The sequence below is a fragment of the Nannospalax galili genome, unplaced genomic scaffold (genome assembly GCF_000622305.1).
Source record: "Nannospalax galili isolate Female #2095 unplaced genomic scaffold, S.galili_v1.0 scaffold261, whole genome shotgun sequence".
Taxonomy (NCBI): domain Eukaryota; kingdom Metazoa; phylum Chordata; class Mammalia; order Rodentia; family Spalacidae; genus Nannospalax; species Nannospalax galili.
The window spans coordinates 3,228,478-3,242,431 of NW_008345226.1; the positions used below are offsets into that span (position 1 = coordinate 3,228,478).

The 13,954-nt window shown below is 39.0% G+C and overlaps 1 protein-coding gene and 1 pseudogene across 1 annotated transcript in view; one reads left to right on the plus strand and one right to left on the minus strand.

The window, feature by feature from the left end:
• Positions 1 to 9,435, minus strand: part of LOC103740750 (MORC family CW-type zinc finger protein 1) — a 129,653-nt gene extending 120,218 nt beyond the window's left edge. Inside the window, exons 1-4 of the mRNA XM_008841434.1 lie at positions 9,369 to 9,435; positions 7,357 to 7,485; positions 5,161 to 5,266; positions 739 to 877 (exon numbers count right to left, since the gene is read on the minus strand). Coding sequence (XP_008839656.1) covers positions 739 to 877; positions 5,161 to 5,266; positions 7,357 to 7,485; positions 9,369 to 9,435 — 441 coding nt within the window. The remainder of the gene's footprint in view (positions 1 to 738; positions 878 to 5,160; positions 5,267 to 7,356; positions 7,486 to 9,368) is intronic.
• Positions 9,436 to 10,256: 821 nt separating this feature from the next.
• On the plus strand, positions 10,257 to 11,980 carry LOC103740751 (annotated as a pseudogene).
• Positions 11,981 to 13,954: the final 1,974 nt, after the last annotated feature.

The following is a 13,954-nucleotide window of genomic DNA, read 5'->3' on the forward strand; positions in this document are numbered from 1 at the left end:
CTAGAGATATGGAAGGGGAATGGAAAAAGGAGGAGAGGTAAGTTAAGATAAAGAGCAACAGAGGGAGTCAAAATGATTGACAAACATGACAGGTAACATGGAAATGTCAGAAAGAAGGCCTTTGCTTTTTACAATTAATAATATGCTTTTATTAGCATAAACAATTATTATCTCAAACAATTATGTACATGCCACAGCACTTTTACTGAAATTGTCTTACCTGTTCACTAATAGTAATGTTTCATTTATTGAGTTTTCTTAGCAATTAAATATGATTTTAACTTTCCATATTAGCAGGCCAGTATTGTTTAAAAAGTATTCTTTACAAAATGCCCACCCTCAGTAAAGAAGCCTAATGGGGAAAACAAAACAACAACAAAAACCATGGCGTAGTCCTTGCAGTCATGCACCATGGTGTCCCTACCTTGAGCACGTGCCCTAAGACAAGCTCTGAGTACAACTGTGGAATAGAAACAAATGCTCTTGCTCTCATGTGCTTTGTGTGCAGATGGGCTTAGATATCACAGATGCAGATATTTTTATGGAATGTTTTCCCCTTCTCTGTCCTCACCTTCTAAAATAGTTCTTAGAATCAAAATTAACAGGAAATGGCAAAACAGAACAAAAACGAGGCTATACATTTTGCTTGAGAAAACCATATTATTGAATTTGCATATAGGAAATCAACAGCCTAAGAGTCGCGGTTGAACATGGAAGTAAAGATTACTATGAGCTCACCTGTGGTGGCAGGTCTGCCAGTCTGTTCTGATACCTTTGGACTGACTCCTGAAGGCGCCTGTCTTTCTCATTTTTTGATGCTGCTGCTCTGTTCATGGTGCCCAGTGGGATAGAAGGCAGGCGTTCTATCTGATCACAACTTCACAACCAACAAGCAGAAGATTAACGTCAAGAGGAAATGTAAAGGCATTTGCTGCCTATAAAATGTGATTTTTACAAAATCCTCTATTTTCTGTGATACACACAAAACTCAAATACAAAGCAAGATTTTATGACTTTAGAGTAATACACAATCTTAAATGCCCAGGTGACAAGACAAAAGCTACAGAGGAAATGTGTAGGGCACACTTATTTATGAGGATGGGAAAGTATTAATTATTTTGCTAATTGTTCACTTAACATTATCATAAACTGAGTCTTTTGCAAAAAAGTTTTTTGGATCATCAAGGTGTATTTCATTAGACAGAGGTTTTCCTCCACAAAATTTGGTGTAGAAATCTATGCATCACTTAAAAAATATATCAACTAATTCTTCCTCTGAAACACATGAATCTCTTATTGGACTTGCCAAGAACAGTGACAATCATGTCATGCCTGGGGTTACAGAGGCTTGCACACAGCCTCCCTACATAGATCCACATGACCCTGACTGATGCATCTTTTCCAAATGGCCTGCTGCCATCAGAGTATCTGAATTTGGCAGTCATTCTAGCTCCTAGCCTTGTGTATTATATAATCATGAACAATTCTCATTATGGTTACACAAAACTAAGCCTTTATTTTGGAAAGCCTGACCCCATTTGTGCTTTAAAAAAAAAAAAGAAAAAGAAAGTTTGCAAAGCTTGATGCAGAAAAGAAGTTGAATCACAACTCTTATTCAGGACATGGTGGGGTGTACAGCAGTGTTATAAAATACTGAGATCATTTCTTTGGGTCTTCTCTACGTCAACCAGTTTTCTATTATTGATAGGTAGAAGGAGGGAGAGAATTCCAGTCAGTCACCAAAAACGAGGAGGAAGGGTCAAAGTTTGCAGAAAGCACATGCAATTGGGTTTGCTCCCAAGAGGGAGGAGGAGGTTGAGAATGCAGAGGGGCTCCACAGGTTGGAAGCAGGGAAGAAACATAAAGAGGACTGGAATCACCAATTCTTTGCTGTTCAAGGTTTCAATATGTATTTTTCCCAGCAAAGAAAGTGAGGTACTACCATCAAATTCAAGCAGTACTGTGAAAAAACACTTGATTTTACCCACACGTGGTGTTTGCTATAATCATTATTCTCAAAGAACAGTACTAGGTAAACAAATCCCAGGGAGGACTACTCTATATGTACAGCCACCAACTGTGGGATTTGAAGACATCTGTGGGGTGGTGCCTACATGATTCTATTTCATTTGAGAAAGAACCTCACAACAATGTTGTTTATATTTGGGAAAAATAAACTAAGTATTTTGTAAAAATGAAGCACATTTGATTGTCTTCCTTTAAATATTTTTGAAAATAAATTTTAATATGCAATATAACCCCTAGATATTTTACATCCTTTCCAAAATTCCTATGTTTTTGGTTCAGCCAAGTAGCAGGTATGATTATCACCCTGCTGGTGATTTCTGCTTTCAATGCAGATGAATGCATATCATGAATATAATGGGATTGTACTGATACCTATTTCTCAGCAACTGTGACAAAAATGTAGTTTCCTTCTGTGCTCAAACTGGAAAACATACAAGACTTCAGTAATCTGAACAAGACTGGCTCCATTTTACCCTGTCCAGGTTACTGACCCTGAACACTACCATTTGTAAAATAGAGTATTTTGATTACTAAAATGTATGTAACCAGAATGGGGCTTCCTGGCATGTCACAGGATGCCTCTGACAAAACAGGTTTTGCACCAGATTCCTGGCTTCAGGTTCAGCTCTAAGGAGTAATCCCTGGCAAGTTACTGAAGCCTTCTGAATCTTTATGCTTTCTCCCCTGAGAGATGGCATGATTTCACAGAGCTTTTGCAAACATGAAATGGTATAACACACAATTGCTATAAAAGGAAAAGCTATGGTGTTTCTGGCCTAAGTTCTGGTTATACAGACACTATCCATCTGAATGCTGCTCACTGGCACTGACAACTGGCTAGAGACTGCTGATCACTAACTGTATTCCCTGCAAATATAGTCAATGGAACATCTTACCTTATGCACTCACAGACATTCCTTAACACACAACCATGTTCTCATCATTTCTATCTAAACCTAACAGTGCTTATATTTCAGGGAAAATTTCAAGGCCTGCTTTTTAGGAAGTCATGCCCGAGACTACAATGTTGAATGAGATGATAAGTGAGGTCACAGAATGGATTTCTAGTCCCCTGGTGAATCATCATGTCTATACCACTGGGCATGAGCTCCCCAAGCAGAAAGTGCCAGCTCTCAATTAGCTGCCCTTGAAATCAGGAGCTTTCCTTAACATCTTCTGAAGCCTCCTGCTGCTGTCTTATGCATATTTTATTACAATCTTTTCAGTGGAAATGAAATACAGATGGTCAATATTATGTCTGTGTATTTAAAGAATCAAGGACTTCAGGAAATTATAAATAGAAACACTTTTTGCAGTTTAAATTTTCAAGGCCCATCAGTTTTCTGTCAATACAACTAAATTTAGCTTGCCTCCCACTGCAAGTGGTATTATTTGGATGTGTAAAACAGACAAAATTAATGTAGTTTGGAATACTATTCTACAATGCTCTGTGGCAGCATCACTAGTTACTCAGGGAAGACGGCAAGAGCATGCCAATTTGGGGTCATTCAGAAAACTGAAAATTAATAAAGCTGGGAAGGACAGCTTCCCAGGCCTGTGGGGCTGATGATGCCCACTACTGGACTGAGAAATCACAGGTAGATGGTCTGTGGCCTAATATCTGGTAGCTTGTTATCAGGGGGACCCCTACCCCGCCCCAGAGATTAGGAACTGTCAGCAAATTGTCCTGATAAGGGGACTGGATGAATGCACGAAAATACTTCGAGATCCTATTATTATGCCCCATTCTAGGGTCTGGAGACTTTTAAAGGCAGTTTATTTCACTTGTCCCATGTCTTACAGTTAGTAGGGCCAAGGACAAACTCGTGTAGTCTGGCCCAGAGTGTGGATTCTAAACAGTGGCACAGCCCATAGAAAAAGTTCCAGGATCATGGTAAGCGATGAATAATGATAACTCTTCTTCCAATTGAAACTGAACTAATGTTTTGTCACAATTTAGATGATATTTAAGCTAGATTGAGACATGGAACAAGGTTCTCTGGAAGCTCTTGGCCAGTGGCTTATGCATTGGTTTCTTAGTATAGATTAGGGCTTCAATTCTGACTTTCCCAAAGTGAGATGTGAGACCAGATCAGTGTTTTATAATCATGCTTCTTGGAGCTCCATATTTTTTGTGGAAAATAGTAAATGGAAAGTGGCTGTCTTTGGTCCCTAGGTTTCTAGCCTCTAATTCAATCAGGACAGTACATTTATCATTTATCTCTTTTATGAATTTTGGTTTTGTGACAGTTTTTAGTTTAGAAAAACACAGGCTGCTGTGCCAAACAAGAAAGAGAGAGCAAAAAAATCCCCGGGCGGTGAGAAAGTGAAGAGCACTTCAACCGACATTTTTCTTTAGTCTCTAAATACAATTAACCTGGAGACTCCAGTCAGAAAGGCAGTTGCTGATGATTTTCTTCTTCTCTTTGTTTTTTGCTTTTTTAGTTTTGCTGCTGTTTTTGGAGCTGGATGAAAATAACCCAACAAGAATTATTACCCTAATGTCCATATTAGCAATACTGATCTACTTACCCACCAGCCCAGCGGTCTTAGAAGAGAATGAACAGAAAAGCAATGCATGGGTTAGGGTGCCTCTGTTAAAGAGGAATACTAACTCCTTCTCTAGGGAAAGAATATTAGTCTAAAGGGGCTTGTAAGAACATTGACAGCCATCAATATTTAATCAGCTCTTTTCCTGGTTTAGTCTGAACTTCTTCCTCTAGCACATAAAGCAATGAAATCAATATAGGACTTAAACAGAAAAAAAGCACGCTTTCTAACAGTTTAGTGCCCCTGGATATGCCCTCTGACTAATATTCCTGTATGATCAGGCTGTGTGCTGTGTGAAAATGAATGGGAAGACAGCTCAGAAGGCTGCGGCTTCCTGCCAGTGAAGGGCAGAGCTGCACACCCACCCTAGTGTCTGCACTCTGTTACATCAGATCTCTTTATTTGATGGAAAGTACTTGAACAAAATAATGCCTTCACAGGTTTCAATGGGCTATAAAGAGTTTAAAATGAAACCAGCTAGTAAGCTGAAAACCGTCTATGGCTCATCATTTTCAAGTTTCAGAGGCAGTACGTTAGGAATGTAAAATTAATAAAGAACTTTTAGAAAATGATCAAAACTACCTGTTTTCCAAGTGGTTGGGATTATTAGCACAAATCCACATGTCAAGAGATTCTTTTTCCTGGTAAGTAGAAGAGGAGGGCAAGACTCTCCATTTGAGACAAAGATCTGAGAATCAAAACAAAACGCACGAAAGAGACCATGCTCAGAAATGATTTCATTATAAAAAGATATCAGTTTGCATGTAGCAAAAGCAGCAAACCCTTCTTCACACAGCACTATGCTTCATGGCCCACCTCATCCAGGATCCTATGAGCTTCTTGAGGAACTCACCAAAATGTGCAATTATTATCATTATTGCTTCAGCTCCCTCCAAACTGGCTCCTGCTATTTTTAACCAAAAGGACCTTAACAGAGCTTACTGTCCCTCTCGCTAAGCCACATTAGGAATTTCAGTGCCCTGACCTCCTTCTCTCCAGACTATTACCATCTGCCCCACTTTCTGAGTTCAACCACAGGACTCACAGAAAGAAATTCAGATCCAGAAGTCATTTATACACTTCCTCTGCAGTCTCCTCTCCTGTTATTTCACATTGATTTTCCTTGTGTGCTTCCCCTACCATCCCTCCTTGCCTTTAGGCCCAAGGCACAGAGCTGTCTTTAGGCTACATCTGAGTTTAATCCTAGATCCCTTCTTGACACAGAGGTAAATAGTTTGTACACTCCTGAGGCAGAAACAGCTTGCACAGAGGATAAGAATCTGAAGAGCTCTACCTCTTATGGGAAAATTACTTGTTTTAGTACTATCATCTGTAAGAAAAAGAGATTACTACTAGAATTTATGGAAGGAGGTACTGAGGACGAAAGGGCTTCATAGCAATAATGATGATAAAAGCCAACATGACTGGACATTATCCTAAGCATTTAGCAAACTTCATGCTTAACTAAATCAGATTATGTTAATAACTTTATGAGGTAACTATAAATTTTAGCATCATTTTCTATACAGGAAATTAAGCCTCAGAGGGGTCAAAATGATTTTCTTTGCTCCATACAGCCCTACTGTAGACGACTGGAAGTTACAGTCTAAAGGACTTGGTATTCATCAGAGATAGACAGTAATTATTAGCCATTATGATTGTCACCTGACAGGCTGTCACATACTGTCAACAGTTACCTCAACTGCACTTCTAAATATGTCAAAAGTCCTTTAATCAAATCACACTGAAACACATTAGTTTAGGCCCTTGCACTTCTCCCTTGGGTCTTCTATTACAACAGCCTGTATTGGTCACAGGTTTGACCTTCCCTTCATTCTGACTCTGTACCAAGTCATCCTTCATGGAGCTGCCTTACTACAAGTTACATCTAACTCATCGATCCTTCCTGGAGCAGCCCCAGGAGAGAGGATGGAGAGGTGCTCTCCAGGCCTCTGTCTTATCCCCTGGGCTGTTGGTTGTAGAAAGTGGACTGTCCTAAATTCCAAAGTCCTTTTCACAGTGGCTAGAAAACCTTTCAAGTGCTCAGTGACCACTGCTGCTATCCTTCTACTCAAAACTTTCCAATACCTCCCTACTGCTTGTCAAAGCAAAACTGCACCCTCCATTTCAAGGTTTTCTAAGGTGTTTACCTAAAAAATCATTTTTTATCTCTCATTATTTACTTATTCATTTGGTGATTAATTACAAAATTTCTATTAGTCTTAGACACAGTGTTACATATTAAAGTAGAAAAATGGCTGTTTAAATATTTCTCTGCCAAATAATTTAAGTGAGGTACACCCCTGCTGTCAGTCCACACACTTTCTCCCTGCTCCCAAATTCTGCAGTGACGACTATCTCACGTGCTACTACTGCTATGAGGTCTCACCTCTTTCCCCACTCTTCTTCTCTGATCTGTGCCTCTAATCCTTTACTTACCTAACTTGACCTCTGCTGTAATTATGTGAAACTCTTTCCTAGACTATAACCTCCTTAAAAGCAAACACCACATCTTACCCAGTTTTGTCTCCCATATTCACCTTTTTTTAGTTTTTTTCTGAGACAGGGTCTTCCTATAGCCCCAAGTGGCCTGAATTCGCTATGTAGACAAGGCTGGCCTCGATCTCACAAAGATCTGCCTATTACTGCCTCCCAAGCGCTGGGATTAAAGGCATACACCAACACATTCGACTCTTTATCCCTCATTTCTTGTCAGCATGACTTGAACATCTAGGAAACCATGAGTATTTGCTAATTAGGATAGAATTCAGTACATACCACATTGTATGATGAATGGGATGGCCATGGCTTTTCTTCTTTGGTATTGGATGTACTCTAGATCTTTTACTATTTCTTTGCTCTGGTCATACCTAAATTCATCCCAAAACAATGTCAGAGTTCTATTACCTGAAGGAAAGAAAACAGGCAGTGAATGATGAAAAATAAGCAAATTAATACAAAGATGGTTAGCAAAAGAAATTTGAGAGGCAAATATATTTACACATATATAAACGATATGATTTTAACTGTGTAGAAACAAATGCATAAAGAAGAGATGAATGTATTAACACTGGTTATCTCTAAGTAGGGGCATTTGGATGAAATATGTTTACTGATTTATATGTTCTTGCATTTTCAAATTATATGCAGCAAATGTACACTATCTGTATAATAAAACTAAAGACAATAGCAGTTATAAAAAGTTACACATTTATTGCTGCAATAAAGCATACTGACATTTAAAGTATTATTCTTAAATATTTCTAGGAAGGGCAATACTAATTAAAATGTAAAAGCCACTTTAAGAATTATTGCTACAATTATTTGTCATTCCTATCACACAGCCAGAGTTTTCTTTGAACCTTTGAATCATTCCCGGTTCCTTTTATTCCAGTCTGTGTTTATGCTTTACCCTAACCCCAAACTCTTACTCCCTCTTTGCTTGGAAGCAGCACTCCTCTCTTACATGTGTATATACTACTTTAAAAAGGTTCTAATAAAAAATAATAATAATCCGTGTTTTACTATTTTACCTAATACTGTAACTAGTAACTACCAGGACATGTGACAGACAGCATTGTCACAATGTACAAATTTCTAAAATTATGTTCTGAAATATCAGCTTTAGAAATATTTGAAATATGGCCACTCTTCTAACAACTTTCACATATGGTCATGTAATTCATGCAGAACACAAATAAATGACCTTATGCCTTACAGTTCCTGTAAAAGTTCAGGCTTCAAATACTATGTGATTAATTTTAAGACTAGCAGACCAAGAATTCAGTCTTCAAAAGAGATGTCCTTGCTGGGATGGGCTAAAAAGAGATCTCACAGATTCCCAAATTCCTGTTTTGTCTCCTCACATACTCTTTAGCTACTCTTGCCCCAAATTCTCCTTAGGATTCTACTTTTTGTGCTTTCAGTTCTGACTCAATCTCTTATCTTTGTCATTTGTCCTCAGACTCCCTATGTAATTATGGATGACCTTGAACTCCTGATCCTTCTTCCTGTACCTCCTGAGCACTGGGATTACAGCCATGCATCTAGATGCTCAGTTATGCATTGCTGGAATTCCAACCCAGGGCAACATGCATGGTGGGCAAGCACTCTGACACCTAAGCTACATCCCTAGCACCCCTGTTATTTGGTATTAATCTTATATTCCACTTCCCCACATACCAGATCCTGAAGGACTACTCTGTAGAATCTGAATGAGATCATGAGGGTTTGCTTCTCTAGTTTTTATAGTAACTATTTTTTTCCTTTTTATCACAACTCTGTTCTTTAGATTAAAATGACATAAAATAAGTGCTGGCTCTGTTATTATTTGTACGATTATAGTCAAGCCACTATGTTTTCTTCTCCATAAAGTAAGTGTGGGTAGGCAAGATGGCACAGTAGGTAAAGGTGCTTGCCACCAAGGCTGATGACCTAAATTCAATCCCTAAGACCGTTAGAAGGAGAGAACTGACACCCATCAGTTGTCCTCTGACCTGTACATGTGTGCCATAGCACATCCACCCACATACATACAAACACACATATACATACAATAAATACAATTTCAAGTGAGTTACACTTAATATATTAATCCTATAAGACAAGTTATTACAATAATATGTAAAGATTGGATGTGAGAAACATTAAAACAAAGCTATGAAAGGATTCTGGGAAGAGGGGCAAGTAGGATGCCCCTGAAACCTGTTTTACCATCTACATAAAAACTTCATTGGCAGAATCTGTCCAGTGTGACTATTTCAGAACTCTGGGGTTTATTAAAGGATTACCACTTCTTGGGGAAGGTTTGGTTGGTAGCCAATTAATTTTAGCTCCTCGACAACAGTTCCTATTCATGCTGCACCCTTTAGCTCTGGGACATTCAGCTGTGTTGTGTTCTGGAGGAGCTGTGGCACATCTTTCCCAACTTAGGTGAGTTAGGGTGAGTAAAAAGACCCTGCCTTCCACGTATGGGGGATCTATCTTCTGACTGGTGGTTCTGATCACAAAGCTGCAGATACAGAAGTGGTCTGACTTCCCCACCTGTTGAAATGACCTCCCAGAGAGCTGAAGAACTGCCTCCTTTTCCCTCCAAACCTCTTAATTTTTCTTACTTTTTCTTTTTGGGAGTGAGCCAGTGAGGACTAGCAGACTCAAAACCAACATATACACAAGAACCTGATTCCCAGAAATATGATGCTACCAGATCTCAGTGTACAGTCTTCAACAATCCATAAAGTATACAAAGACAGGAAATGTATGAATTAAACCAAAGGACACTAAACCAACACAAACTGCCCCTGAGAAAGATCTATAAACGCTTTAAAGCAACATCTTAAAGAAACAAAAAGTCAAGAAAATGATAGAGAACATGAAAATATCAGAGAAATAGAAATCCAAAAATAGAAGTCAAAAAAATCTAGAGCAAAAAGAATACATGAACAAAAATGAAAAATTCATCAATGATGTTTTTAAAACTGCAGATTAGAATAGAAAGAAGAAAGAAGATGAAGACATGATAATAAAAATTATCTGTCTAAGGAACAGAAAAAAATGACCAAAGAAAAGAGAACAGAGCCTAAGAGACCAGGGTGATGCCATCAAGTGAACCAACATAAACACTATCAAAGTTCCAGAAGGAGGGGCTGGGGTGATGGCTCAGGTGGTAAAGAACGAGCATGAGGATGGAGTTCGGATCCTCAGCTAGATGTGATGGTCACGCCTACAATCTGAGCACTGTGGAGGCAGAGACAGGAGTCATCCTAGCCTAATCAGTGAGTTCCAGGTTCAATGAGAGATTCTGTTTCAGAAAATAAAAGTGAAGAGTGACTGAGGAAGAGACCAAATATTGACCTCAGGCTTCCAAACAGATACTCACACAGTGCAAAACACATGTGCATACATACACAGGAATACGCATGCCCATAAACAGGAACACACACACACATGAGGGGGGGAGAGAGGGAGAGAGAGAGAGAGAGAGAGAGAGAGAGAGAGAGCACGCTCCGGAAGGAAGGAGAGACATAGACAGCTTTGAAAGAAAGAATGGTTGAAAACCTCTCATTTCATTAAAGGCATCAATAAATATATCTACGAACTTTAAGAAACTCTAAGTAGTACAAACTGAAAGATAAATCAATTTCCTTTATAATCAAATTGTTAAAAGACAGAAATAGAGGCAACAGCTGACTGGCAGAGGCTACTGCTTGTGGGGTTTTTTGTGTGTGTGTGTCTGCATACATGTGCATGTGGAAGCCAGAGGACAGATAACCTTGAGTGTCATTCCTCAGATACCATCTACCTTGTTTTCTGAAGCAGGGCCTCTCAGTGGTCTGGAACTTCCCAAGTAGACTAGGCTGGCTGGCCAGTGAGCACCAGACATTCACCTCTCTCCACATCCCCAGCATTAGGATTACAAACATGCTACCATACCCTGCTGCTGTTACTAGGTTCTGGGGATTGAAAGCAGGTTGAAACCAGATTGAAGCACTTTAACAACTGAATGATCTCTCCTGGCCCTGACTGTGTTTTGAGGGGTCAGACCAGGGAAAGATGCTACCTCTACAAACAAAGCCATATCGGGGTTGGAGAGATGACTCAGCAGTTCAGAGCACTGACTGCTCTTGCAGAGGACCCAGGTTTGATTCCCAGCACCCACATCGTGGCTAACAACCATCTGTAACTCCAGTTCCAGGGGATCTGACACCCTCTTCTGACCTTCTCGGGCATTGCACGACATGAGTACACTGACACACATGCAGGCATAAAACTCATACACATAAAATAAAAATAATCAATAAAAACAAACAAACAAAAAATCAGACAAAGCCATTACAGACTATAGAATCGAGACCATGGCTGCACAGCATCTGCAGTGACATAACAAACATGAATTCCAAATAGATGATATATATGCAGAAAGCTATGCCAGCACAATTGGTGTGGAATTCAAAGTTGAAACTGTTGATTTATATGGGAAAGCAATAAAGCATCAAGTATGGAATGCAGCAGGCCAAGAAAGACTTCAAATCATCACCTCCAGCTATTACAGTGGAACTCAGGGTATTAGGGGTGTGTATGAGACAGATGAGATGTTTAATCATGTTAAAAAGTGGCTACAGGAAATACATGATTGTGCCAATGAAAACATCAAGAACAAATGTGGTCTGACCACAAAGAAAGTAGTAGACTACATACTAGCAAATAAATTTGCTGATTACCTTGGAATTCCATTTTTGGAAACCAGTGCTAAGAATACAATGAATGTTTAACCATTTTTCATGATGAGGCAGCTGAGATTAAAAAACAAATGGGCCCTGAAGCAACAGCTGGTTGTACAGAGAATTATAGTCTTAAAACCCAGAACACTCCAGTTAGGCAGTTGGGTGGAGGATGCTGGTGAAATCTGCCTCCCTACGTTCTTTCCTTATAGCAATGAAGTCTCAATTTGAATCTAAGTGAAAACACAAAAGCTCCTGAATTGCTCTCCCTACCCCAGCTTCTTCCAGCACCACAAAGGTCAGAGGTTGCTTCCCATAGTTGCTTTCTGTTTATGTTGGCACATTTATATGTTGGATTTAGCCTTCAGAAGGTGAAATGCTGTCATTTTTGTATCAAACAACACAATTAGTATCTGTCACTCTCTTTGCATAAGTTTAGTGAGATATTATGTGTAAAAATTGATTTGCTAATCCTTCCTTGTAGAATTATAAAAAGAAATATATCACTGATTAAGAGTTTCTTCATATTCTGCACATAACTTGTAACTACAGAATACTGTAATATGCTGCACACTATGCAGCAAAATGAAGATATGCTTAATAAGCATTGTACTTATCAGAAGTAAGAAACAAAAGACAAAGAATTTTGAAATAGGAAAAGTAGCTTGCTATATACAGAGATTCTCAAGATCATCAGCAGGTTTCTCATGAGAAAACTTAGGTGCCAGAAAGCATTTAGCTGATATATTCAAAGTTAATAAAACAATTAATCAAGAATCCTAAACCTAGCCAGTTGTGGTAGTGGACATTTTTAATCCCAACACTCTGGAGTCAGAGGCAGGCAGATCTCTGTGAGACGAAGCCCAGCCTGGTCTACATAGTGAATTCCAGGCCAGCTGGAGGCTACAGGGAGACCCCGTCTCAAACAAACAAATGAACAAACAAACAAACAAATCCTAAACCTAGTTCAATGAAGTTTTTCACACAAATAGAAAAAAAAAAGTCATATGGACGTACAAAAGACTGAATAGTCATAGCAATTTTAAGCAAAAACAGTAATGCTAAAGGTATCATAATACCTGATTTCAAAGTATATTACAGAACTATAGTGACAAAAACCAATATGGTACTAGCACAAAAATACAAATGCACAATGGAACAGAACACCTAGAAGTAAGCCCACACAGTGACAGCCACTTGACTTCACATGATAAAGTTGTCAAGGGCAGACACTGGAGGACAGCCTCTTCAGCAAATTCACAGGTAGAAGAATGAACTAGATTCCTATTTCTCATTCTATAGAAAAAACAATTTCAAAGGATCAAAGATCTGAATATAAGATAGATCTGAATATAAGATTTGAAACTGCTGGGACTGGAGAGATGGCTCAGCAGTTAAGAGCACTGGCTACTCTTGCACAAGAGCCAGGTTTGATTCCCAGCACCCACACTGTGGTTAACAACCATTTATAACTCCAGTTCCAGGGGATCTGATGCCCTCTTCTAACCTCCACGGGCCCTGAACAACACAGGTACTCTTATACATACGCCAGCAATACACTCATACACAGAAAATAAAAATAATAAATAAAAATTTTAAAAAGATTTGAAACTGCTAGAGGAAAACATTTCAAGTTATAGGCAAAGACTTTCTGAAAATCACCACAATAATACAAGAAATAGGAGCAAGGTGACAAACAGAATGGCATAAAATTAAATATAGTCTTCATGTGAAAGAAAACACTCAGTAGAGTCAAGAGGCCACCTACAGAATGAGAGAAAAATCTTTGCCAACTGTACATGTGATAGAAGATTAATATCCAGGATTTATAAATAACTGCAAAAAATTAAACACCAACAATAATCTAATCAGGCTAAGGAGATGGCTTAGTCAATAAACTGTTGTACAAGAATGAAGGTTTGGTTTTAGAGCCCCACAAAAAGCTGGGCATGGCAGCATGCACCTACAATCCCAGCACTGGGGAGGCAGAGACAGGCAGGTCTCTGGAGCTTGCTGGCCAGCCAGCCTAGCTGAATCGATAAACTTTATGTTCAGTGAGAGACCCACCAGAGCTTGATAGTAAGACCCTATTGCTGAATGTAACACAAATTTTGATCAAAGGATATGGAGAAATAAAGCTGATCCTGACCTGGAAG